Source organism: Ranitomeya variabilis, chromosome 2 (assembly GCF_051348905.1).
Source record: "Ranitomeya variabilis isolate aRanVar5 chromosome 2, aRanVar5.hap1, whole genome shotgun sequence".
Classification (NCBI taxonomy): Eukaryota; Metazoa; Chordata; class Amphibia; order Anura; family Dendrobatidae; genus Ranitomeya; species Ranitomeya variabilis.
The window spans coordinates 417,434,858-417,461,014 of record NC_135233.1 but is presented as its reverse complement, the minus strand read 5'-3'; the positions used below and the strand labels follow the sequence as shown (position 1 = coordinate 417,461,014).

At 47.8% G+C, this 26,157-nt stretch overlaps 1 protein-coding gene across 13 annotated transcripts in view; it reads right to left on the bottom strand.

The window, feature by feature from the left end:
- Nucleotides 1–26,157, bottom strand: part of SOX6 (SRY-box transcription factor 6) — a 739,261-nt gene that overhangs the window by 274,870 nt on the left and 438,234 nt on the right. For all 13 annotated transcript variants that reach the window (XM_077286580.1, XM_077286586.1, XM_077286588.1 and 10 more), the window contains one exon: nt 24,454–24,543. In XM_077286580.1, the coding sequence (XP_077142695.1) occupies nt 24,454–24,543 (90 nt within the window). The remainder of the gene's footprint in view (nt 1–24,453; nt 24,544–26,157) is intronic.

The window sequence follows — 26,157 nt, the reverse complement described above, 5'->3', positions numbered from 1 at the left end:
GGGAAGCACTCCAAGACTATGGGGAAGCACTCCAAGACTATGGGGGAGAACTCCAAGACTATGGGGGAGAACTCCAAGACTATGGGGGAGCACTCCAAGACTATCGGGGAGCACTCCAAGACTATCGGGGAGCACTCCAAGACTATCGGGGAGCACTCCAAGACTATGGGGGAGCACTCAAGTCTATGGGGGAGCACTCCGAGACTATGTAGGAGCACTCAGACTATGGTGGAGCACTCCGAGACTATGGTGGAGCACTCCAACACTATAGGGGAGCACTCCAAGACTATGGAGGAGCACTCCGAGACTAAAGGGGAGCACTCAGACTATGGAGGGGCACTCCGAGACGATGGGGGAGCACTCAGACTATGGAGGAGCACTCCGAGACTATGGAAGACCACTCAGAAACTATGAGGGAGCACTGTGACACAATATGTGAGCACTACATAACAATAGGGGAGCATTCTGAGACAATATGCCAATACTATGGAACAACTAGTATATGCTCAGAGATTAGTCATTGGTAATCTGAGATAATCAGAGAGTGCTCAGATAAAAGGCAAGTTTCATAGTTTTAAGATTGAAGGTAGACGTAAGTTAATTGAGTTCATCCTATACCCTACCATGTTGATCCAGAGGAAACAAAAACCACATGAGGCAGACACTAACAGCTACATACAGGAGCTTCTCACTAAATTAGAATATCATCAAAAAGTGAATTTATTTGTTCTTCAATACAAAGAGTGAATCTCCTATATTCTATAGAGTCATTACACACAGAGTGATCTATTTTACGTGTTTATTTCTGTTAATGTTGATGACTATGGCTTACAGCCAATGAAAACCCAAAGTCATTATCTCAGTAAATTAGAATACTTTATAACACCAGCTTGAAAAATGATTGCAAAATCCGAAATGTTGTCCTACATTTATTCAATACTTGGTTGGGCTCCTTTTGCATCAATTACTGCATCAGTGCAGCGTGGCATGGAGGCGATCAGCCTGTGGCACTGCTGAGTGGTTATGGAAGCCCAGGTTGCTTTGATAGCAGCCTTCAGCTTGTCTGTATTGTTGGGTCTGGTGTCTCATCTTCCTCTTGACAATACTCCATAGATTTTCTATGGAGTTAAGGTCAGGGGAGTTTGCTGCTAATCATGCCCAGTGATACTGTTGTTTGTACACCAGGTATTGGTACTTTTGGCAGTGTGGACAGGGGCCAAGTCCTGCTGGAGAATGACATTTCCATCTCCAAAAAGCTTGTCGGCAGAGGGAAGCATGAAGTGCTCTACAATGGCCTGGTAGACGGCTGCGCTGACTTTGGTCTTGATATAACACAGTGGACCTACACCAGCAGATGACATGGCTCCCCAAACCATCACTGATTGTGGAGACGTCACACTAGACCTCCAGCAGCTTGGATTGTGGCCTCTCCACTCTTCCTCCAGACTCTGGGACCTTGATTTCCAAATGAAATGCAAAATTTACTTTCATCTGAACACAACACCTTGGACCACTGACAACAGTCCAGTTCTTCTTCTCCTTGGCCCAGGTAAGACGCTTCTGGCATTGTCTATTGGTCATTAGTGGCTGACACAAGGAATGTGACACTTGTAGCCCATGTCCTGGACACGTCTGTGTGTGGTGGCTCTTGAAGCAATGACTCCAGCAGCAGTCCGCTCCTTGTGAATCTCCCCCACATTTCTGAATGGCCTTTTCTTGACAATCCTTTCCAGGCTGCGGTTATCCCGGTTGCTTGTGCACCTTTTTCTACCACACTTTTTCCTTCCACTCAACACTCCATTAATATGCTTGGATACAGCACTGTGTGAACAGCCGGCTTCTTTACCAATGACCTTTGTGGCTTCCCCTCCTTGTGGAGTGTCATTCCAACTCACTTTAGAAATTGAAATCAATGAACAGATTGGTTAGATGTGTTGGGCAGCTATGTCTATTTTTCCTGACCTTCCCATAGGTGCCAGGAGTCATATAGATGACTTACCCAGTGGTTAGTTCTCAGGCAGCATGATGGTGCAGTGGTTAGCACTGCTGGTGTCCAATGCTGGTGCCCTGGGTTCAACTCTGACTGAGGACAATGAGATTCCTCCCCTCAGGTATATTTCAGAAATTGTAGTCAGTGATTGTAATGCTGAGAGTCCTATTGATGATCTGGCCAGAAATAAACTCTCAGGCAGCACAGTGGCTCAGTGGTTACCTACATTGCCATCCTACACTTGGGTCCTTAGTTCAATTTTGACTGAGGTCAATGAGATTCCTCCTTTCAGACACATCTTAGAAATTGGATTCAGAGACCTCAAATGAAACCTGCTCTTCCTTTTCATGACCTGTCGGTGGGTACTGATAGGCATATTGATGACCTAGCCATCAGGTAATGGTCAGACAGCATGGTGGCTCAGTGGATAGCTCAATTACCTTTCAACGCTTGGGTCCAGTAGCGTAGCTACCGGGGGGCAGAGGGTGCGCGCTCTGAGGGGGCCCACCCGGAGCTACGCCACTGTAACTGCATCGGCGCACAGCGCGCAGATAGTTACATTCTGCGGCAGAGCAGGGAGAATCAATCTCCCTGCTCTGCCGTTATGGGGCCCCTGAGCTGGCAGGGGGGGCCCGGTGCCAGCAGTGGGCCCCACGCCCGTCATCGCATGGTGAGCTGTATCGGCATCTAGCTGATACAGCTGACTGCGGTGATGAGGGTAGGAGCACTGCGCTCCTTCTCTCATCATCCCCCACATCGTGTGACAGCGGGCACGATGACGTCACCGCCCGGCGCCCGCTATCAGGAGATGAGCGGAAGCAGGGAGCGCCGCTGGAACAAGGAGGAAGAGAGGTGAGTATTTATTGTTTTTTATGGGGGAGCTGTCTTATATACAGGATCTGCCTATGGGGAGGGGGGGGTGCTGCCTTACATACAGGATCGGCCAATGGGGGGTGCTGCCTTATATACAGGATCTTCCTATGGGGGGTGCTGCCTTATATACAGGATCTGCCTATGGGGGGTGCTGCCTTATATACAAGATCTGCCTATGGGGGGTGCTGCCTTATATACAGGATCTGCCTATAGGGGGTGCTGCCTTATATACAGGATCTGCCTATGGGGGGTGCTGCCTTATATACAGGATCTGCCTATGGGGGTGCTGCCTTATATACAGGATCTGCCTATGGGGGGTGCTGCCTTATATACAGGATCTGCCTATGGGGGTGCTGCCTTATATACAGGATCTGCCTATGGGGGGAGCTGCCTTATATATAGGATCTGCCTTTGGGGGGTGCTGCCTTATATACAGGATCTGCCTATGGGGGTTGCTGCCTTATATACAGGATCTGCCTATGGGGTGGGGTGCTGCCTTATATACAGGATTTGCCTATGGGGGGTGCTGCCTTATATACAGGATCTGCCTATGGGGGTGCTGCCTTATATACAGGATCTGCCTATGGGGTGGGGTGCTGCCTTATACTACAAGGTCTGCCAATGGGGGTGCTACCTTGTATTATATTGAGGACTATCTGGCACATTATACTATATGGAGGTTATCTATGGGGGCCATCATACAGTGTGGAGATTACAGTGAAGGGGCCATCATACAGTGTTGGAGCCATCAAACAGTTTGGAGGCTACTAAGGGGTCTGTATACTGTGTGGGTGGTACTATACAGTGAGGGGGCATTATACTGTGTATAAGAGAGCATCATGCTGTATATAGGGGAGCTGTACAGGGGGAGACTCTGGACATCATTAAATGTAAAGTGGGCACTTATTATAGGGGAACTCAGGTTACTGAGGGGCACACAGGGCAATATTACTTTCTAGGGGCAAAATGTGGGCTCTGTTTTCTAGGGCACTTGCACCTGGCATTACTATATTATAGAGGGTTACTTTAGAATTTAGAGGGCACAGAGAACCACACAGCAGGTGCAGTAATAGGGACACATATGGCAGCAGCGGCTCAGTATTGGGGTATCAGGGGCGGTAATAGGGACACATATGGCAGCAGCGGCTCAGTATTGGGGTATCAGGGGCGGTAATAGGGACACATACGGCAGCAGCAGCTCTGTATTGGGGTATCAGGGGCGGTAATAGGGACACATACGGCAGCAGCGGCTCATTATTGGGGTATCAGGTGTAGGACACATATGGCAGCAGAGGCTCAGTATTGGGGTATCAGGTGTAGGACACATATTGCAGCAGAGGCTCAGTATTGGGGTATCAGGTGTAGGACACATATGGCAGCAGAGGCTCAGTATTGGGGTATCAGGTGTAGGACACATTGCAGCAGAGGCTCAGTATTGGGGTATCAGGTGTAGGACACATATTGCAGCAGAGGCTCAGTATTGGGGTATCAGGTGTAGGACACATATGGCAGCAGAGGGTCAGTATTGGGGTATCAGGCGTAGGACACATATGGCAGCAGAGGCTCAGTATTGGGGCATCAGGTGTAGGACACATACGGCAGCAGAGGCTCAGTATTGGGGTATCAGGTGAAGGGCACATATGGCAGCAGAGGCTCATTATTGGGGTATCAGGTGTAGGACACATGGCAGCAGAGGCTCAGTATTGGGGTATCAGGTGGAGGACACATATGGCAGCAGAGGCTCAGTATTGGGGTATCAGGTGTAGGACACATATGGCAGCAGAGGCTCAGTATTGGGGTATCAGGTGGAGGACACATATGGCAGCAGAGGCTCAGTATTGGGGTATCAGGTGTAGGACACATATGGCAGCAGAGGCTCAGTATTGGGGTATCAGGTGTAGGACACATGGCAGCAGCGGCTCAGTATTGGGGTATCAGGTGTAGGACACATGGCAGCAGAGGCTCAGTATTGGGGTATCAGGTGTAGGACACATATGGCAGCAGAGGCTCAGTATTGGGGTATCAGGTGTAGGACACATATGGCAGCAGCAGCTCAGTATTGGGGTATCAGGTGTAGGACACATGGCAGCAGCGGCTCAGTATTGGGGTATCAGGTGTAGGACACATGGCAGCAGCGGCTCAGTATTGGGGTATCAGGGGCAGTAATAGAGACACATACAGCAGCAGCCTCAGTATTGGGGTATCAGGTGTAGTAATAGGGACACATACGGCAGCAGCAGCTCAGTATTTGGGATATCAGCAGGATGAGGAGTTTGTGCAGGTTGGGAATAGATGGAGATGGCGGGAATATTAGAAGTGAAACATGTCTTTGTTGTAATCTCTGCAGACGAGTCCTGGCTGGAGAAGTTGTCATGTCGGTCTGGGCCAGATGGAAAAGACGGAAAAAGTGAACGATTCCATCAGAAAGGACATCAGCGGTAAGTCATTATCTGTAACTGTGCAGTGATCTCTTATATGTTCTGTAGGACTGGTATCTACCACTGACCATATGGCGGTAATATCAGTGTTGGTCTTCATATAGAGATTATTTTCAATAACATTGCGGTCATCTACTGAGGTTCTCCTCCACTATTAGGGCGCATCACCGAGTTGTAATCAAGGTTACCTGGTTAGGGGCCCACTCAGAAGCTTCACCCCCCCCCCCCCCCCCCCCCCGAACCAAAACCCTAGCTACGCCTCTGCTTGGGTCCTTAGTTCTACTCTGACTGAGGTCAGAGTAATTCTACCTCTCAGTTGTACTTTAGAAATTGCAAATGGACCCACTCTAGTTTTTCCTGATCTTCCCATACAGTAGGTGCTGGTAGTAATATCAATGACTGTGCCAAAGGTTATCTTCCGAGCAGCACGGTGGCTCAGTGGAAAGCACTTGTACTTTGCAGCATGGGAGTCCAGGGTTCTAATCCCACCATAGATGACATCTGCAAGGAGTTTGTATGCTCTCCTCATGGCAGCATCCGCCTGTTCACTGTCCACCATACACCCAAGTCTTTTTCATTGAAAGTTTTACAATTTAGTGCATAATTATACATTTTATTTCCTCTGCCCAAATGCATGACCTTACATTTCCCTACATTACGCTTCAATTGTCATTTCTCAGCCCAAGTCTCCAGCTTATAGAAATCCTTCTGTAGCATTAACTTTTCCTCCTTTGTGGTGATTACTCTGCAGAGTCTAAGATCATCTGCAAATATTGAAATTCTACTCTGGTTATTAATAAATATGCTAAAAAGAAGAGGACCCTACCTATACTGACCCCTGTTGTAGCACACTGTTACCAGTGACCCGATCCCAGTGTGTTCCATTAATAAGCTTCTATTTCCTATCACTGTCAGTGACACAAATTTTCATATATAGACAACATCCACTGCGTTACCGTGGTCCAGTCTGAAACTTGCCTCCACATAAAAGCTCATCAGTTTGACAGGAGTGCTTTGAGATTTTAGGCCCTGTTCTCAAATATCGGGTGAGAGATCTAGGAGAACGGGTGAGAGCTCTGGGAGAATGGGTGAGAGTTCAAGGAGAACAGGCGAGAGTTCTGGGATAACGGGCGAGAGCTCTGGGATAACGGGCAAGAGCTCGGGGATAACGGGTGAGAGCTCGGGGATAACGGGCGAGAGCTCTGGGAGAATGGGTAAGAGTTCAAGGAGAACGGGCGAGAGTTCTGGGATAATGGGCGAGAGCTCTGGGATAACAGGTGAGAGCTCTGGGATAACAGGTGAGAGCTCTGGGATAACAGGTGAGAGCTCTGGGATAACGGGTGAGAGCTCTGGGAGAATGGGTAAGAGTTCGAGGAGAACGGGTGAGAGTTCTGTGATAACGGGCGAGAGTTCTGTGATAACGGGTGAGAGTTCGCTGATAACGGGTGAGATATCTGTGATAACGGGCGAGAGTTCTGGGAGAAAGGGCGAGAGTTCTATGATAACGGGTGAGAGTTCTCTGATAACGGGTGAGCTATCTGTGATAACGGGCGAGAGCTCTTGAATACTCCATAACTATCCTAGAAGATGGCGCAGTGCGGGCAGTTCTGAGAGTTGTGATTAGTGACTGTCCGGTAATCCGGGACGTCGGACACTCTGGGTGTGTTGATCAACATGGGACGGCGCAGTGCGGGCAGTTCTGAGAGTTGTGATTAGTGACTGTCCGGTAATCCGGGACGTCGGACACTCTGGGCGTGTTGATCACCATGGGATGGAGCAGTGCGGGCAGTTCTGAGAGTTGTGATTAGTGACTGTCCGGTAATCCGGGACATTGAACACTCTGGGCGTGTTGATCACCATGGGACGCTCAAGTTTAGATCCAGTCATATAATTGCAGCCAGTAAAAGAAAATCTCCAAAAATTCCTGCTTCTGAGTTCCTGCCAAAAGGCAAAGAACGTTCCTTGCTGGAAACCCTCCCTTGCTATTGGCTGCTGCCACACGGCGGTAATCAGGACACCTGTACTTACAGAACATGCCCGAATCTCATTAGGAGCAATTCTTCATTTCTTTTTATTAAAATCTTTTTAATTTAAAAAAAATCTGTAATCTGTATTGGGAGAAACTGGTGCTGCTGCCAACAGAGCGCGGCGCTGCCAGGGGACAGGCGCGTATGTAGTAACGCTGAGCCAACGGTGCCAGCAAATTCACAAAATCATTAACACGAAGGATGGACTCCCCAGAGACATCAGAAAAAGCGTCACGGCCAGAGAAATCCCAAGCCACAGCCAGAGAGGCGCAACCAGGCTCCTATGTGATAACCCCGGAATAACGAGCACAAATCGTATGGACAATGATGGAAAAAGCAGATCTGCTGTAGATGTTATACGACATTACATACATTTCTAGGACCTGAGACTTCGAGTGTATGTGCTGTGAAGATTCATGTAAAAAATGGCCGTCTAGTCCTACTGTTAACCCCTTCATGACCCCAGCTTCTTTCGTGTTTGCGTTTTTGTTTTTCGCTCCCCTTCTTCCCAGAACCATAACTTTTTTATTTTTCTGTCAATATGGCCATGTGAAGGCTTATTTTTTGCAGGGTGAGTTGTACTTTTGAACGATGCCATTGGTTTTACCACGTCATGTACTAGAAAACAGGAAAAAAATTCCAAGTGCGGCAAAATTGAAAAAAAAAATGCAAGCCCACACTCGTTTTTTGTTTGGCTTTTTGAGTTTGACAGCAGCATTTAACTAGTGAATAGGTGCGGGTGGATCGCAATTCCACCCGCGCCTATTGCAGGATCATGTCAGCTGTTCAAAACAACTGACATGTCCCGGCTTTGATGTGAGCTAACCGCCGGAGCCCGCATCAAAGCGGGGGATACTGACATAGGCGTACTGATATGTCCGATGTCAGTAATGGGTTAAGGTGAGTATTTTAGGAGTCCAATTAGAGTAAAGGAGCTCATGAGTCAAATGTATTCCACCCACCTTCACGTCCATCCAGTCACTGCCCACTCAGCCTGACTGACAGCTACTTAATCTCCGCCTGCCCACCCTGCTTGATCAGTAGCTGCAGATGTCTCTGAGCCTCATGAGATTTTGAGATTTGACAGCTTCTCAATGTTCCCACAGTATCGAGGAGGGACACCGAAGAACTGTCAATCAGGAAATAAATGTGCACACCCTTCTACTAGTGCTTTGTGACGTCCCTTGTGAATTTTCAGGCAGCGTTCAGTGTTTTTGGGTCGGGGTCGATTGCTCCGCACATCTAGAATTGGCCATCTTTGCCGGCTCCTCCTTGCAGCAGATCCACATTTGTCAATTTGTGGGGGCATCTCCTGTGTACAGCGCCCTCTTCAGGTTACCACAGATTGCGGGGTCATCTCCCGTGTACAGCGTCCTCTTCAGGTCACCACAGATTGCAGGGGCATCTCCCGTGTACAGCGCCCTCTTCAGGTCACCACAGATTGCGGGGTCATCTCCCGTGTAAGGTGCACTCTTCAGGTCACCACAGATTGCGGGGGGCATCTCCTGTGTACAGCGCCCTCTTCAGGTCACCACAAATTGCGGGGGCACCTCCTGTGTACAGCGCCCTCTTCAGGTCACCACAGATTGCGGGGGCATCTCCTGTGTACAGCGCCCTCTTCAGGTCACCACAGATTGCGGGGGCATCTCCTGTGTACAGCGCCCTCTTCAGGTCACCACAGATTGCGGGGACATCTCCCGTGTGCAGTGCCCTCTTCAGGTCACCACAGATTGCGGGGACATCTTCAGGTCACCACAGATTGTGGGGGCATTTCCCGTGTGCAGCGTCCTCTTCAGGTCACCACAGATTGTCCCTTGGTTTTAGGCTTGGGCTGAGCTGTCCCAAAACTTTCATCCTCCTTTGCAGAAGCCATTCTTTTGTGGTCACTTAGGGGCATTGTCTGCTGAAAGGTGAAATTCATCTTCAGCTTTTTAGCAGAGGCTTGAATGTTTTGAGGCAAAATTGACTGATATTTGCAATTGTTCATAATTCCCCTCCACCTTCACTAAAGCCCCAGTTCCATCTACCAAAAACCAGCCCCAAAGCACAATGCTGCCTCCATTATACCTCACTGTGGGGATGGTGATCTTCTGGTGATGTGTAGCATCAATTATGGCCACAACGTTCCACTTTGGTCAAATTAAGACAGAACATGAGTCCAACATGCAGACTTTTGGCAGACGTGGTTGAGGTTTTGACAAAACATAGCCTTGGATGTTTTTCTTTGAAATGGAAATGCTTTCGTCTTTCCCCGACCCCACATACAGTCACGGCCGAAAGTGTTTGTTACCTTGGAATTGTTGCAGAAAATGAAGTATTTCTCCCAGAAAATTATTGCAATTACACATTTTGTCATACACATGTTTATTTCACCCTAAGATTCCCTCCGTTCTAAAACTGACCCAAGAGTAACATCCTCCATTATCATCTCTTTAAACAAGCCGATCACCTCAACTCACTCCATGTTCCCTCCTTCTAAATAGTATTCAGAAGCTGCTGCCTCCTATTCATCTGTCTCCACACCCTCCATGTACCTGATGATGGATCCTGCAGCTTTATATGAAAATCGCCATTCATTACAATTGCTGGATCTGAAATAAAACTATTTTTCACCTATTGTGCCCCCATATTTCCTTGTAGATTGTAAGCCTGCGAGTAGCCGGACCCTCCCTCCTAATGTCCTACCTTGTATTGAATTTATTGTCTGTATTGTCCCCGCTTAATTGTAAAGTGCTGTGGAATATGTTGGCGCTATAGAAATAAAATTATTATTTTTATTATTTCCTTTGTGTGTATTGGAACAACGCAAAAAATGTGGGAAAAAAAGACAAATTGGCCATAATTTCACACAAAACCCCACAAATGGTCCAGACAAAATTGTTGGCACCCTCAACTTAATATTTGGTTGCACATCCTTTAAAATAAATTACTGCAATTTTAGACTGCAGGTTATTCCCACATGAGGAATATGGGAGATTGTGGTCACATGCAGGACACAACCAGGACTGCCCAGCACTGTTGTGATACATTTCAGGCCCTTCTTGATGACGTCTTCATGGTAGATCTAATGCCATATAAATGTTTTTTGTCCCTTCTCCTGACTAACAACTTTTCACACATAGATCCTTTGCTGTGTTGTCAGCTGTTTATGGACCGAAATTGCTGTAAATGATGGCGACCGAGTGCTGACTACTATGTAACATGATGCTAATGTCTGCTAATGACCTCAGGTTAGCATCCTCAATAATCAGAACCTCCCACTCCCGTCTCCAAGACTTTACACGTGCGGCGCCGATTCTTTGGAATGCACTACCTAGGTTAATACAATTAATCCCCAATCCCCACAGTTTTAAGCGTGCCCTAAAAACTCATTTGTTCAGATTGGCCTACCGCCTCAACGCATTAACCTAATTATCCCTGTGTGGCCTATTAATAAAAAAACAACAACATAATCACGTTCCTCCATCATGTTCTCATACACTTTATGCAGTTAATAGCCTCTGTGTCTGTACTGCTACACACTTAGGCTGTTAACTGGTTCATGCAGCTTTACATGAACACCCGAGCCTTACACTATGGCTGGTCCAAATAACTAAAGCAATTGTTACCATCCACCTCTCGTGTCTCCCCTTTTCCTCATAGATTGTAAGCTTGCGAGCAGGGCCCTCATTCCTACTGGTATCTGTTTTGAACTGTGATTTCTGTTATGCTGTAATGTCTATTGTCTGTATAAGTCCCCTCTATAAGTTGTAAAGCGCTGCGGAATATGTTGGCGCTATATAAATAAAATTATTATTATTATTATTATTATTATTATTATGATGGGAAATGTGATTGGCTGGTTCTGAACACATCCACAGTCCCAAATTATAAGTAAGCAATCACTTGACCCTAATCAATGGACGTGATCCTGCACAGGACGCAGCCGCCTCGACGGTGTTCTGCACTTCCTTCCTCTATACCGACCGTTAAACTCACTATTATCAGTTCATACAAATGATCTCTGAATGCAGATTTTTGCTGAAAATCCTTCCTATAAAATACAGGAAAATAAACATGCAGCAGCGGTGACTGCTGTGTAATTGTGACTGTAACGCACAGAGAATAAACATTTTACATTTTATTGTATCTTTATTGTCTCAAATGCACAATTTAATTTAAAAATCATGAAAATGTCAAATGATGAAGAGCAGCCATAAAGCCGCGGCGTTAATCACTGCTCAGAGTCCAGGTCTGCGCAGAACAATTGACACAATTTACAGGAAACCAAATCCTAATTATTCCGCATCTCGGCCACAAATAATTGATATTTACATTCCATGTTATTTATATTATTGTCTGCAGAAGAAATAATAAAAGCAGGAATTAATGGCGTCCGTTATCCCGCTGCTTACACATCTCTTATCTGCCCGGGAAGTGTCTCTGTCAGGACAATATGTGCTTGTACACACGTGTGATTGTATAGAATCCTGCACATGCCTTTCTCTGTGAATTTCCCAGATTTCTGCATAAATTTGACTTGAAATTTCACAAAAGTTCTCAAAGTAGATTGTGAACAAAGTCAAATACAAGTAAAAAATATTAATACTTGTGATGAAATTGATCCAGTACCACATGTCTGAATGGTAAAAGTATGTGAACCCTCGCTCTCAGTATCTGGTGTGAGCTCTCGGGCAGCAGTAGCTCCATCTGAAGGTCTCCGGTTATCGCTGATTAGTCCTGCTCATCAGACGGAGGATTTTAGCCCGTTCCTCCTTACAAATCTGCTTCACCTGTGATGTTGGTGGTTTTCTCCATGAGCTCCGAGCTTCACGTCCTTCCACAACATCTCTAGGATTACGGTCAGGACTGAGACTCGGCCGCTCCACAGCTTTATTCTCTGACCGTTCTTTTGTAGAAGGATGTCTGGCTTTGGGCCGCTTTCTTATGCCCCGTCCCTCATTTTCCTGAGATTCAGCTCATGGACAGCTGTCTGGACATTTTCCTTCAGAATTCATTGTTCTACCATTGGTTGTGGCTGCCCTGGTCCAGATACAGCAAAATAGGCCCAAACCCTGGTAACACCACCACTGTGTCACAGGTGTAGAAGGATTTATGCTGAAATTAGATATGAGCGAGCAGTAAAATGCTCAGGGGCTCGTTGCTCAAACCAAGCAATTCCTAATACTCTGGGGCTCGTTTCCAGTAACAAATATAATGAGAGTCAATGGGAAATATGAGCATTTTTCCGGCAGACCCTACAAAGAGGTCTGGGGGGGAGTGAAAATGTTCAAATGGATGGAGAAAGTGCTGAATGGAAAGAAAACAGCATGTGGGAGACCCCTGGAAGCATCTCTGACCCCCAGATCAACAATGCTGTCACACTTTCACTCCACTTTAAGGACTGACAATAAAACATTTCAAACACACGAAAAATTGGAATTTACAGGAAAAAAATGATAACCAAATTTTACTGTATGACGACTTGTATATAAGGCAAAATGTAAGAATTTACATTTTTTTTGTATAAATTACTTAATTTATAAATTTAATTTACACTGAAATTTCTAATTTTTTAATTCAAAAATTCAATTTTGGTTTACTTAAACCAAAATTGAATTTTTGAATTAAAAAATTAGAAATTTCAGTGTAAATTCATGAAGGATGCAAGAATTGCCAAAAATTAGGGACTAATATACACCCTGTATTAGACATAAAGGAGGCCTCATACACATTCTGTTCACAAAGTCATGCATTGGTCTCCTAGACTCATATAGGCTATGCACTAAGTGCAAATCCTGCCAAAAATTACAAGCAGGGTCATCCATATACCCTTGAAGGCACCAAATGGAGGGCCTCATAAAAAAATTAAGAAAGTGTGGTTGATGTACTTATACACTCATAAAGGCTTTGCACAAAGTGTAAAATCAGGAAAAAATTATAACGGAGGGTCATCGAGTCATACATGGACTCTAGACGGCAACAACTGATGGGCCTCAAGTGCTGCTGTCAACTGTGGTGTGGAAAAGTCGGGACTAATCCAGGCTTTGTTCATTTTTATGAGAGTGAGCCTGTCAGCACTTTTTGTTGACAGGCGAAAGCGCCTGTCTGTTATGTCCCACCCCCCAGAGGCACTAAAAACCCGCTTGTGGGGAGACTACCTTAACCTGCTTCCTGGAGCCCCATTCCCAGGTGCCTGAGATGTAAGTGACCCAGTTTGGGTACTGCTGGAGCCCCTGACATATAGAAATGGGCGACAGCCCCCTGTGTCACCTGCACCATCGCCTGTTCCTGAATAGGAAGTGGGGAACACGAATGAGTACAATCTCTCGTGGGTGGTAGTAGCCCGTCTCGAGCCTCCTTGAGGAGCATTTCCCAGACCCGATCATTCCTCAAGAAGGGTTCATCCTGCTCCTTTCCTTCTCGGAACACACCCACCATATACCAGCGATGTTATCCCTCCATTTTGAGGAACGTAACCGTGGTTCCTGCTGTCAGCTCTTGCAGCCTTGCAGCCTTGGAGGCAAGTGTTTTGTTTCTACTGCCTGCTGGTTGAACAAGATGTTCTGATGGGTCTCAAACTCTTTTATGGACCCCCATAGTACATAACGACCTCCCCCGGGATGCCAACTGTCGGTACCTTGCGGCATCAGATAGCATTTCTCAAGCCGTAATCCTTGTCTCTTCCGACCAGCCTAGGCACCACAGTCTGCTCACTAGTTCCTGGATCCTGGCTCTCCTGCCCGCAGTCTGCAAGAACCCTAGTGGTAAAAGGATGCAGCCTGGGTTCGGGCTTTGGTAGTTCCGGACCTACGCTGTCGTACCAGCTTCCTCTGGCTCTTACATTCCTCCGATCGCTCCCTTGGGATTCTCGCATGATTCGGCCATCCTTATCACCCACTAAGCATGTTACACTGTACGGATGACTAATTGAATCAAGAAAATTTTTTGAACGCTTTTTGGGAGTGTCATATGCCACAGAAATGTACCCCAGAGCATGGAATACCCTATGAAAGAGTAAGTCAATCCAGAAAAATGTAAGAAAGCTTTTTTGGAGTGTTATATAACACCAAATGTAACAGAAAGCATGTAATACTCTATGGAACACAATATAGTCAATTTATGTCATATTTTTCACACAAAAAAAATGTGGTAATCTGCTACGGCTATATATTTAGCAATGAAGTGCAAAGCCCTAATCCCTGCCTATAAACTGCATTCCGCGTTTCATCATAACAATTGCTTGTTTTCATGACTACCCTTAAAGACACCTTCAAGATTTAACATTTTTCGTTGAGTGTTTTTGCCGTATTCTGGCTTAGAACAGTTGTAGAATAGGCACATCCCAGTATGGAGGTTTGCACCATCACTGCCCCTGCAACACACCTGATGGGTGCTAACACTTTCTGAGGGCCGGTGATTCTACACATAAACTCCTGATGAGGCGACCTGATCATAGAAGTCATTCCAGGTGACGACCTGATGAAGAATGACGTGGGGTGTGAAGCCGTCATCAGAGTAACGGGGGGACAAGGAGGAATCTGACGTGTAATACATATTTGGGTTTGTTACACACGTGTCTTTACTCCTTGTTTGCTTATTTCCCTCTTTCCTGGTTTTGCTCCATGACTATGAATCTACAATGTGCACATCCCAATAAAATAACAAGGAAAATAAACTGCTTTTGCCCAGTACATAAGTACATACATTTGCACACAGACACTGTACACACACATACTACGTCTATAAGTGACAGGGACTCTCCGCAGCATCCACTGCAGACACTGACCTCTCCTCTCCTGGGGGCTCTATACAATACACCAGAATTTGCAGGGATTTCTCCATGCTCTTCCCCTGAAGTTGTGGGTTGGACCGACACAATCTTTGCTCCTACCAAATCCTCAGCTGCAGCCTCCCCCGTCTTCACTGCCACAGCTCATCTTGTAGAGTGTGAGCTCTGGGGGCCGCAGGTCTCCTCACCTCCTGTGTTAGTAATGTGCAGCCCAAAATTAGTGTGGAATCATGCGACAGATTGAGGCCGACATTTCTGACACTTTTCTAAATATTTCAGAGATGATTGCAGGAATTCACATAGAAACAATCATGTTCAGATGCAAGGAAGAACTCTACGGCATGTGCGCATCCCTGCGACACCCGCAGATGGAGCAGGTTTTATGTCTTGTGGTTCTTAATTAAATGCAGAAAACATTACACCGCTATTACAACTCCTACCGGGCACAATGTATTGCTCACCTACTTATGCCTCATTCACACAAACATGTTCAAAGAGGTACATGAAATATCAGGGCCATCAGTGTTTGCTCAGTGGGCCATCAGTGTTTAGTCAGTGGGCTATCAGTGTTTAGTCAGTGGGTCCTCAGTGTTTAGTCAGTGGGCCATCAGTGCTTGCTCAGTGTGCCATCAGTGTTTGCTCAGTGTGCCATCAGTGTTTGCTAAGTGTGCCATCAGTGTTTGCTAAGTGTGCCATCAGTGTTTGCTAAGTGTGCCATCAGTGTTTGCTAAGTGGGCCATCAGTGTTTGCTCAGTGGGCCATCAGTGTTTGCTCAGTGGGCCATCAGTGTTTGCTCAGTGGGCCATCAGTGTTTGCTCAGTGTGCCATCAGTGTTTGCGCAGTGTGCCATCAGTGTTTGCGCAGTGGGCCATCAGTGTTTGCTCAGTGGGCCATCAGTATTTGCTCAGTGGGCCATCAGTATTTGCTCAGTGGGCCATCAGTGTTTGCTCAGTGGGCCATCAGAGATTGCTCAGTGGGTCCTCAGTGTTTAGTCAGTGTGCCATCAGTGTTTGCGCAGTGTGCCATCAGTGTTTGCGCAGTGTGCCATCAGTCTTTGCGCAGTGTGCCATCAGTGTTTGCCAAGTGTGCCATCAGTGTTTGCCAAGTGTGCCATCAGTGTTTGCTAAGTGTGCCATCAGTGTTTGTTAAGTGTGCCATCAATGTTTGCTCAGTGGGCCATCAGTGTTTAGTCAGTGGGTCATCAGTGTTTAGTCAGTGGGCCCTCAGTGTTTGCTCAGTGGGCCCTCAGTGTTTGCTCAGTGGGCCCTCAGTGTTTGCCAAGTGTGCCATCAGTGTTTGTTAAGTGTGCCCTCAGTGTTTGCTCAGTGGGCCCTCAGTGTTTGCTCAGTGGGCCCTCAGTGTTTGCTCAGTGGGCCCTCAGTGTTTGCTCAGTGGGCCCTCAGTGTTTGCTCAGTGGGCCCTCAGTGTTTGCGCAGTGTGCCATCAGGGTTTGCTCAGTGGGCCATCAGTATTTGCTCAGTGGGTCCTCAGTGTTGGCTCAGTGGGCCATCAGAGATTGCTCAGTGGGCCCTCAGTGTTTAGACAGTGGGTCCTCAGTGTTTAGTCAGTGGGCCATCAGTGTTTGCTCAGTGTGCCATCAGTGTTTACGCAGTGTACCATCAGTGTTTGCTAAGTGTGCCATCAGCGTTTGCTAAGTGTGCCATCAGCGTTTGCTAAGTGTGCCATCAGTGTTTGCTCAGTGGGCCATCAGTGTTTGCTCAGTGGGCCATCAGTGTTTGCTCAGTGGGCCCTCAGTGTTTGCTCAGTGGGCCCTCAGTGTTTGCTCAGTGGGCCCTCAGTGTTTGCTAAGTGTGCCATCAGTGTTTAGTCAGTGGGCCATCAGTGTTTGCTCAGTGGGCCATCAGTGTTTGCTCAGTGGGCCATCAGTGTTTGCTCAGTGGGCCATCAGTGTTTAGTCAGATTTAGGATCAGCATTTGGTCAGTTTTACGATCAGTGTTTGGTCAGTCTCCTATTCTTTGCAATGTTAATGACGGACTGTGTACCGGTTATACGCTGATGCCATCCGTGTGCTCAGTGCTGTACGTGTTTTTATGGACCCATACACTTGGCACATTTCATCCGTGTGTGTTTTGCCCAGATAGACGGTGTGTGAAAAAACACGGGAATGTTAATAGTACTGTCGATTATAATGGGTACATGTTGGATCTGTCAAAAAACAGGGGGAACAGATACTGCAAGGCGGACGTGTGAATGAGGCCTAGCAGATACCGCAGGGCTGGGCTCACACAGACGCCACAGGCTGTGGGTTTCTGGACAGATGCAGCAGAGCTAAGTGTGGGCTCTGCTATATCTGCACATAGCACGGCACTGACACACGCACACGCAGTAGATGAAGCAGCAGTCACTGTGTAGAAGAGATCAGGGGGCACTCGGCGCAGAGCCGGCACCTTCTTCACATTCCTGCAGGAATCAAGTGCATGCTAAGTATCAGCGCTGATTATTTAATCAGAGGAGGCAGCGTCGCCGCCCGCCATCATTCGGGTGGCAGATAATATTTTCCTCATACAATAATTGTGCACCTGTCGTGATGGAAGTTGCTCACATTAGTCTATAGCCCTCCCCCACCATGAAGGGGCAGCCGTGGGCATAAAGATCCCCCCTCAGCAGCTGCCCCTCATAGACCTGTGAACCCAAGGCAGGAGGCTGCCCTCTGCTGTAACGCCCCGTCTCACCAGCTCCCACCATGACAGAAAGAGCCCCGATCCTGCTGATACTGACAGGATATATATATATGTATATATATATATATATATATATATATATATATATATATATATATATATACTTAGTATTTGCACCCTGAGGAGATATAAAGCAGTTCGCCCTCCCCGGAGCCTCTGAGATATTAATACAGAAGAACAAACACTCGCAAACATGGCTGTCAGCAGAATTTGCATGCCGGAGTGTTTATGGCAGACGGAAATGATCCACAATACTGGAGCTAACTACATTATTTTTTATGCTAATTACAGCTGCAGCTAATTTGCATGCTAATTTTTCACTACAAAAAACTTTAAGCCAGAGTAAAGCAAGACAGCTGCATCCAAGTCAAAGGGCTCCGTACCCTGCGAGAAGCACAATTTCCAATCCCATGTCTGGAGAAAAAAAATCAGTGTGATCAGCCGCGGCCTCAACTCTGAGTACAGGAAGAATATGTGCAAATGACAACGGGCTGCCAACGACCCGCCAAACCCAGCAGACTGCCAGCGACCAGCCAAACCAGCGGACTGCCAACGACCAGCCAAACAAGCGGACTGCCAACGACCCGCCAAACCCAGCAGACTGCCAGCAACCAGCCAAACCAGCGGACTGCCAGCGACCAGCCAAACCCAGCAGACTGCCAGCAACCAGCCAAACCAGCGGACTGCCAGCAACCAGCCAAACCAGCGGACTGCCAACAACCCGCCAAACCCAGCAGACTGCCAACGACCTGCCAAACCAGCGGACTCTGCCAACAACCAGCCAAACCCAGGGTACTGCCAACACTGCCAAAAAACAGCCAAATCCAGGAGACTGCCAACAACCAGCCAAACCCAGGGGACTGCCAACAACCAGCCAAACCCAGCGGACTGCCAACACTGCCAACAACCAGCCAAACCCCGGGGACTGCCAACATTGCCAACAACCAGCCAAACCCAGGGGACTGCCGACAACCAGCCAAACCCAGGGGACTGCCAACAACCAGCCAAACCCAGCGGACTGCAAACAACCAGCCAAACCCAGGGGACTGCCAACATTGCCAACAACCAGCCAAACCCAGGGGACTGCCAACAACCAGCCAAACCCAGCGGACTGCCAACAACCAGCCAAACCCAGAGGACTACCAACAACCAGCCAAACTCAGCGGACTGCCAACAGTGCCAACAACCAGCCAAACCTAGCGGACTGCCAACAACCAGCCAAACCCAGCGGACTGCCAACACTGCCAACAACCAGCCAAACCCAGGGGAGGGCCAACATTGCCAACAACCAGCCAAACCCAGGGGACTGCCAACAACCAGCCAAACCCAGCGGACTGCCAACAACCAGCCAAACCCAGTGGACTGCCAACACTGCCAACAACCAGCCAAACCCAGGGGACTGCCAACAACCAGCCAAACTCAGCGGACTGCCAACAGTGCCAACAACCAGCCAAACCTAGCGGACTGCCAACAACCAGCCAAACCCAGCGGACTGCCAACACTGCCAACAACCAGCCAAACCCAGGGGAGGGCCAACATTGCCAACAACCAGCCAAACCCAGGGGACTGCCAACAACCAGCCAAACCCAGCGGACTGCCAACAACCAGCCAAACCCAGTGGACTGCCAACACTGCCAACAACCAGCCAAACCCAGGGGAGGGCCAACATTGCCAACAACCAGCCAAACCCAGGGGACTGCCAACAACCAGCCAAACCCAGCGGACTGCCAACACTGCGACCAACCAGCCAAACCCAGGGGACTGCCAACAATCAGCCAAACCCAGCGGACTGCCAACAATCAGCCAAACCCAGTGGACTGCCAACAATCAGCCAAACCCAGCGGACTGCCAACAACCAGCCAAACCCAGGGGACTGCCAACATTGCCAACAACCAGGCAAACTCAGGGGACTGCCAACAACCAGCCAAACCCAGCGGACTGCCAACACTGCCACCAACCAGCCAAACCCAGGGGAGGGTCAACATTGCCAACAACCAGCCAAACCCAGGGGACTGCCAACAACCAGCCAAACCCAGCGGACTGCCAACAACCAGCCAAATCCAGTGGACTGCCAACACTGCCAACAAGAAGCCAAACCCAGGGGACTGCCAACATTGCCAACAACCAGCCAAACCCAGGGAAGTCCAAACATTGCCAACAACCAGCCAAATCCAGAGGACTGCCAACAACCAGCCAAACCCAGCGGACTGCCAACAGTGCCAACAACCAACCAAACCTAGCGGACTGCCAACAACCAGCCAAACCCAGCGGACTGCCAACACTGCCAACAATCAGCCAAACCCAGGGGAGGGCCAACATTGCCAACAACCAGCCAAACCCAGGGGACTGCCAACAACCAGCCAAACCCAGCGGACTGCCAACAACCAGCCAAACCCAGTGGACTGCCAACACTGCCAACAACCAGCCAAACCCAGGGGACTGCGACCAACCAGCCAAACCCAGGGGACTGCCAACAATCAGCCAAACCCAGCGGACTGCCAACAATCAGCCAAACCCAGTGGACTGCCAACAATCAGCCAAACCCACGGACTGCCAACAACCAGCCAAACCAGCGGACTGCCAACAATCAGCCAAACCCAACGGACTGCCAACGACCAGCCAAACCCAGCAGACTGCCAAAAACCCGCCAAACTCGGCGGACTGCCAATGACCAGCCAAACAAGCGGACTGCCAACAACCTGCCAAACCAGCAGACATGCCAACAATCAGCCAAACCCGGTGGACTGCCAGTAATCAGCCATACCCAGCGAACTGCCAACAAACAGCCAAACCTGGCCAACGGCCAACAATCAGCCAAACCCGGCCAACTGCCAACAATCAGCCAAACCCAGCAGACTGCCAACAATCAGCCAAACCCAGCGGACTGCCAACAATCAGCCAAGCCCAGCGGAAGTCCAATAACCCACCAAACTTCCAACAACCCAGCCAAACCCAGCGGACGGCCAGCGACCCGCCGAACCCAGTGGACTGCCAAAAACCCGCGAAACCCAGTAGACTTCCAATGACCCGCTAAACCCAGCAGACTTCCAACAACCCGCTAAACCCAGCGGACTGCCAACGACCCGCCAAACCAGTGGACTGCCAACAGCCAGCCAAACCCGGGGGACTGCCAATGACCAGCCAAACGCAGCGGACTGCCAATGCCCAGCCAAACTCAGAGGACGGCCAACGACTCTTCAAACTCAGCCGGTCGGTGGAGGTCTTTTTGTGGGGGTTTAGTCGCTGCCCACAGAACTGATATATCTCTACACTCGGCTGGTCGATGGGGGTCTTTTTGTGGGGGTTTAGTCGAGGTCCACAGAACTGATATATCTACACTCAGCCGGTCGGTGGGGGTCTTTTTGTGGGGCGTTTGGTTGTAGTCCACAGAACTGATATATCTACACTCGGTCGGTGGGGGTCTTCTCCGCAGATTTACACTTTTAGGCCAGCGTCACACTAGGCGTAAGACAATACGGTCCGTTTTTTACGGCCGTAATACGGCCATAATACGCAGAAATGTTCCCAAAATAGTGATCTGTATGTCATCCGCAGGCAGGGTGTGGCAGCGTATTTTGCGCATGGCATCCTCCGTATGTAATCCGTATGGCATCCGTACTGCGATATTTACTCGCAGACTTGCAAAACCAACATCTAATGGATTTATGGGCTCAAATGTTCGTTAAAACATATATACAGTCTATATATATATATATATATATATATATATATATACTGTATTTATATTTAATTCAGCGCGAGATAGCACAAAAGCCCGTAGTTCAATTGCCGGCTTTTGCCATCTCCTTCACAAACCCGACATGATATGAGACATGGTTTACATACAGTAAACCATCTCATATCCCTTTTTTGCATATTCCACACTACTAATGTTAGTAGTGTGTATGTGCAAAATTTGGGCGCTGTAGCTTGAAAAATGAAGGGTTAAATCGCGGAAAAAATTGGCGTGGGCTTCCGCGCAATTTTCTCCGCCAGAGTGGTAAAGCCAGTGACTGAGAGCAGATATTAATAGCCTAGAGAGGGTCCATGGTTATTGGCCCCCCTGGCTAAAAACATCTGCCCCCAGCCACCCCAGAAAAAGCACATCTGGAAGATGCGCCTATTCTGGCACTTGGTCACTCTCTTCCCACTCCCGTGTAGCAGTGGGATATGGGGTAATGAAGGGTTAATGTCACCTTGTTATTGTAAGGTGACATTAAGCCAGGTTAATAATGGAGAGGCGTCAATTATGACACCTATCCATTATCAATCCAATAGTACGAAATGTTTAATAAAACACACACACACATTATTAAAAAGTATTTTAATGAAATAAAGACACAGGGTGTTTTAATATTTTATTATACTCTTAATCCACCTGAAGACCCTCGTTCTGTAAAAAAGGAAAAATAAAAAATCAACAATATCCCATACCTTCCGTAGTTCAGTCACGTCCCACGATGTAAATCCATCTGAAGGGGTTAAATCATTTTACACCCAGGAGCTCTGCTAATGCAGCTGTGCTCCTGTCTGTAAAATGCTGTGAATGAATGGAGTGCAGGGGAATGTCCTGTAGTTACCTTGAGTCACGGTGATGCGCCCTCTGCTGGATGAACTCATATGAACTCGAGCCCGGGAAAAGTTCCTTCAGATGGATTTACATCGTGGGACGTGACTGAACGACGGAAGGTATGGGATATTGTGGATTTTTTATTTTTCCTTTTTTACAGAACGAGGGTCTCCAGGTGGATTAAGAGTATAATAAAATATTAAAACACCCTGTGTCTTTATTTCATTAAAATACTTTTTAATAATGTGTGTGTGTTTTATTAACCATTTCGTACTATTGGATTAATAATGGATAGGTGTCATAATTGACGCCTCTCCATTATTAACCTGGCTTAATGTCACCTTACAATAGCAAGGTGACATTAACCCTTCATTACCTCATATCCCACTGCTACACGGGAGTGGGAAGAGAGTGGCCAAGTGCCAGAATAGGCGCATCTTCCAGATGTGCCTTTTCTGGGGTGGCTGGGGGCAGATGTTTTTAGCCAGGGGGGGGGGCCAATAACCATGGACCCTCTCTAGGCTATTAATATCTGCTCTCAGTCACTGGCATTACCTCTCTGGCGGAGAAAATTGCGCGGGAGCCCACGCCAATTTTTCCCGCGATTTAACCCTTTATTTTTCAAGCTACAGCGCCCAAATTTTGCACATACACACTACTAACATTAATAAAACCAGACAAATAGAGCAAAAAAGTCCACATGTACATATTAAGTGTAAAATTGACAACACTATTTTTATTTGAAAAATACATAAGACAATGACACCATATATTAATATAAAAGAAGTGTGCAGGCGTATAATCAGCACACTATCAAACAGAAACTTCTGTTTGATAGTGTGCTGATTATACGCCTGCACACTTCTTTTATATTAATATATGGTGTCATTGTCTTATGTATTTTTCAAATAAAAATAGTGTTGTCAATTTTACACTTAATATGTACATGTGGACTTTTTTGCTCTATTTGTCTGGTTTTATTTCTACTTGGAGCAGTCCTGGTGACTTTGTTGATTGGGTGCCCTGGGGGCGTCCTGGGAGAGTTGATAATTTTTTTCACTCCCAATTACAATATAACTCAGTGCTTGATGATTACATAAATAACTACTAACATTAGTAGTGTGGAGTATGGAAAAAAAAAGGGATATGAGATGGTTTACTGTATGTAAACCATGTCTCATATCATGTCAGGTTTGTGAAGGAAAGAGGAAAAGCCGGCAATTGAATTACCGGCTTTGCTATAGAACACCGCTGCGTATTTCTCGCAAGTCACACTGCTGGTCCGTGTGTAATCCGTATTTTTCTCGCCCCCACAGACTTTTATTGGCGTATTTTTTGCGCAATACGCTGATTTTCTACGGCCGTACAATACCGTATATTACGGATGCGTAATATACGGCTGATAGGAGCAGCCCCATAGAGATTCATTGGGCCGTGTGTAATGCGTATTTTACAGACGTATTTTCTGCGCTCATACGTCCGTAAAACTCGTTAGTGTGACGCCAGCCTTAGACTTTATAGCTGCAGCAGATTCTGTGTGAAGCTCCTGGTAGATTCTCACCTGCGATGCTTTATCCATACAAATAGGATACAGTCATTACAATTTTTACAAATAACTGAAGAATTGAATGAAATGTCTGCCGATTCCTCCACAGCCTGTGTGTTAGGCCCTGTGCACACAGTTAAACAAAAAAAAACTAAAAATTGCTTCAAAAAAGCTCAAAAGACTTCATTTCTCTTGGAGAAAAATAACTTTGCTGTTGAAGTGTTCAGTGTTTGAGCTTTTTCTTCTTCAAATTTTGAAAAACGCCTGGTGGGAAAAGAAGTCGCTTCAGTCAAACGACTCCTGACGGCCACGGCTGAAACTCCTCAAAACACCCTCAGAAAACGGTAAATTCCTGTAAAAACTCCCCAAAAAGCAGCGATTCCTGACGGTGTGGTTTGTGATGTCCTCAATGTGCACAGCGCCCTATAGAGACGCTCCAACCCTGCTGTGAATACAGGGCGCCGCTCATCACCCCCTGGCTCAGAGGAAGGTCATGCTCTCACCTCTGTGGACATCCCAATCCGGCTCCTCTTACCTTTAATTTCTCCAAGAAGGTCACTCGTGTTCAGTCGCTCCATCTTCTCCTTCCAGTCTTTAGAGAGAAGCTTCTCCATACAGGTGGAGTCTGCGGAGAGACAGGGCAGTGTGGTTACTACGGTACGGCCATGTCCTCGTGTTAGCAATGCAGAATATCACAGGCAGCACACGCGGTCTCCTCCACAGCACAGAGAAATCACATATTCGGCCATTTATTGCCGAGGACGAGCGGCTGATGAATCACCAAGTGTACAGGTACCGAGAGCCACGGTGTCCACCCGGTCCTGAGCACCCACAATTCTGTCCTAAAGATCAACAGTCTTGTCCCATGCGTGAGCAGTCCTATACAAAATATCCACAATCCCCCCTGAGCATCAGCAGTCCCATACAAAATATCCACAATCCCCCCTGAGCATCAGCAGTCCTATACAAAATATCCACAATCCCCCCTGAGCATCAGCAGTCCTATACAAAATATCCACAATCCCCCCTGAGCATCAGCAGTCCTATACAAAATTTCCCCATTCCCCCTGAGCATCAGCAGTCCTATACAAACTATCCACAATCCCACCCTCAGCAGTCCCATACAAACTATCCCCCCCCCCCCCCCCCCGTTGTGTATCAGTGATGGAGGCCAGTGGGGTAACAGTCTGCAGACCATCACTGGGCGTCTTCTGCAGGGAGTGATCGTCTGCAGGCTTCTATCTTACACAATAATTGTTCTTTCTACTTCGCGAGTCTATAAATTAAATCCGTTTAAAGAGATAGCGCCCCATAAATGCAGGCAGAGATAAATGCAGCCAGACTGGCGCTGCTGCTGCTCGTGATGCATCTGCCTTGATGGTGCAGCCGCTGCATTGAGGGGGCTCATATGGGATTCTGGGTCTGGGGGTTTATCAGCTGTCATCTCAACCTGAGCCATTGCACTATAAATCTGCAGAGCTACAAGCAGAGGTCATGTACAAAGCGCGGGGTCAGCCAGCACCTGAGCTTTGGGGTGGGGGTCCCTTTATGGGCAATTATTACCCAGAGCCCTCAATCAGCTGAGGAATGAATGGAATCCGATGCTGGTGCTAGAACCTGATAAGAGGGGAACGTATGGGGATTAGTACGGACATTCCTCTCCTAATAGAAGCCAGGCTCATCCCCACTCACCTGGATAGCCCAACAGCCACAATCTGAGCACCAGGGGGCGCCAGAAAATGAGAGCAAGAAGGGAGCATCAACAGCTCCAATAGTAGGTACACAGGTGACCTTGGAAGGGTCCAATCCCGTATATACAGGCATCAGTCAGATGAAGGCCGGAGCCTGAAAGGGTCTACGTTATAGATAAGAGGCCATACAATGCAGCAAACTCACAGAAGTCAGGAGGTGCTATTCCAGTGTCACCGACAGATGCCACAGACATGCACAACTGACAGGAGTCACCGACAGGCGCCACTAAAAGTAGTCACCGACATGCGCCACTGACAGGAGTCACCGACAGGTGCCACTGACAGGCACCACTGACAGGCACCACTGAGGAGTCACCGATAGGCGCCACTGACAAGAGTCACCGACAGGAGTCACCGACAGGCGCCACTGACAGGAGTCACCGACAGGCGCCACTGATAGTAGTCACAGACAGGTGCCACTGACAGGAGTCACCGACAGGCACCACTGATAGTAGTCACAGACAGGCGCCACTGACATGCGCCACTGA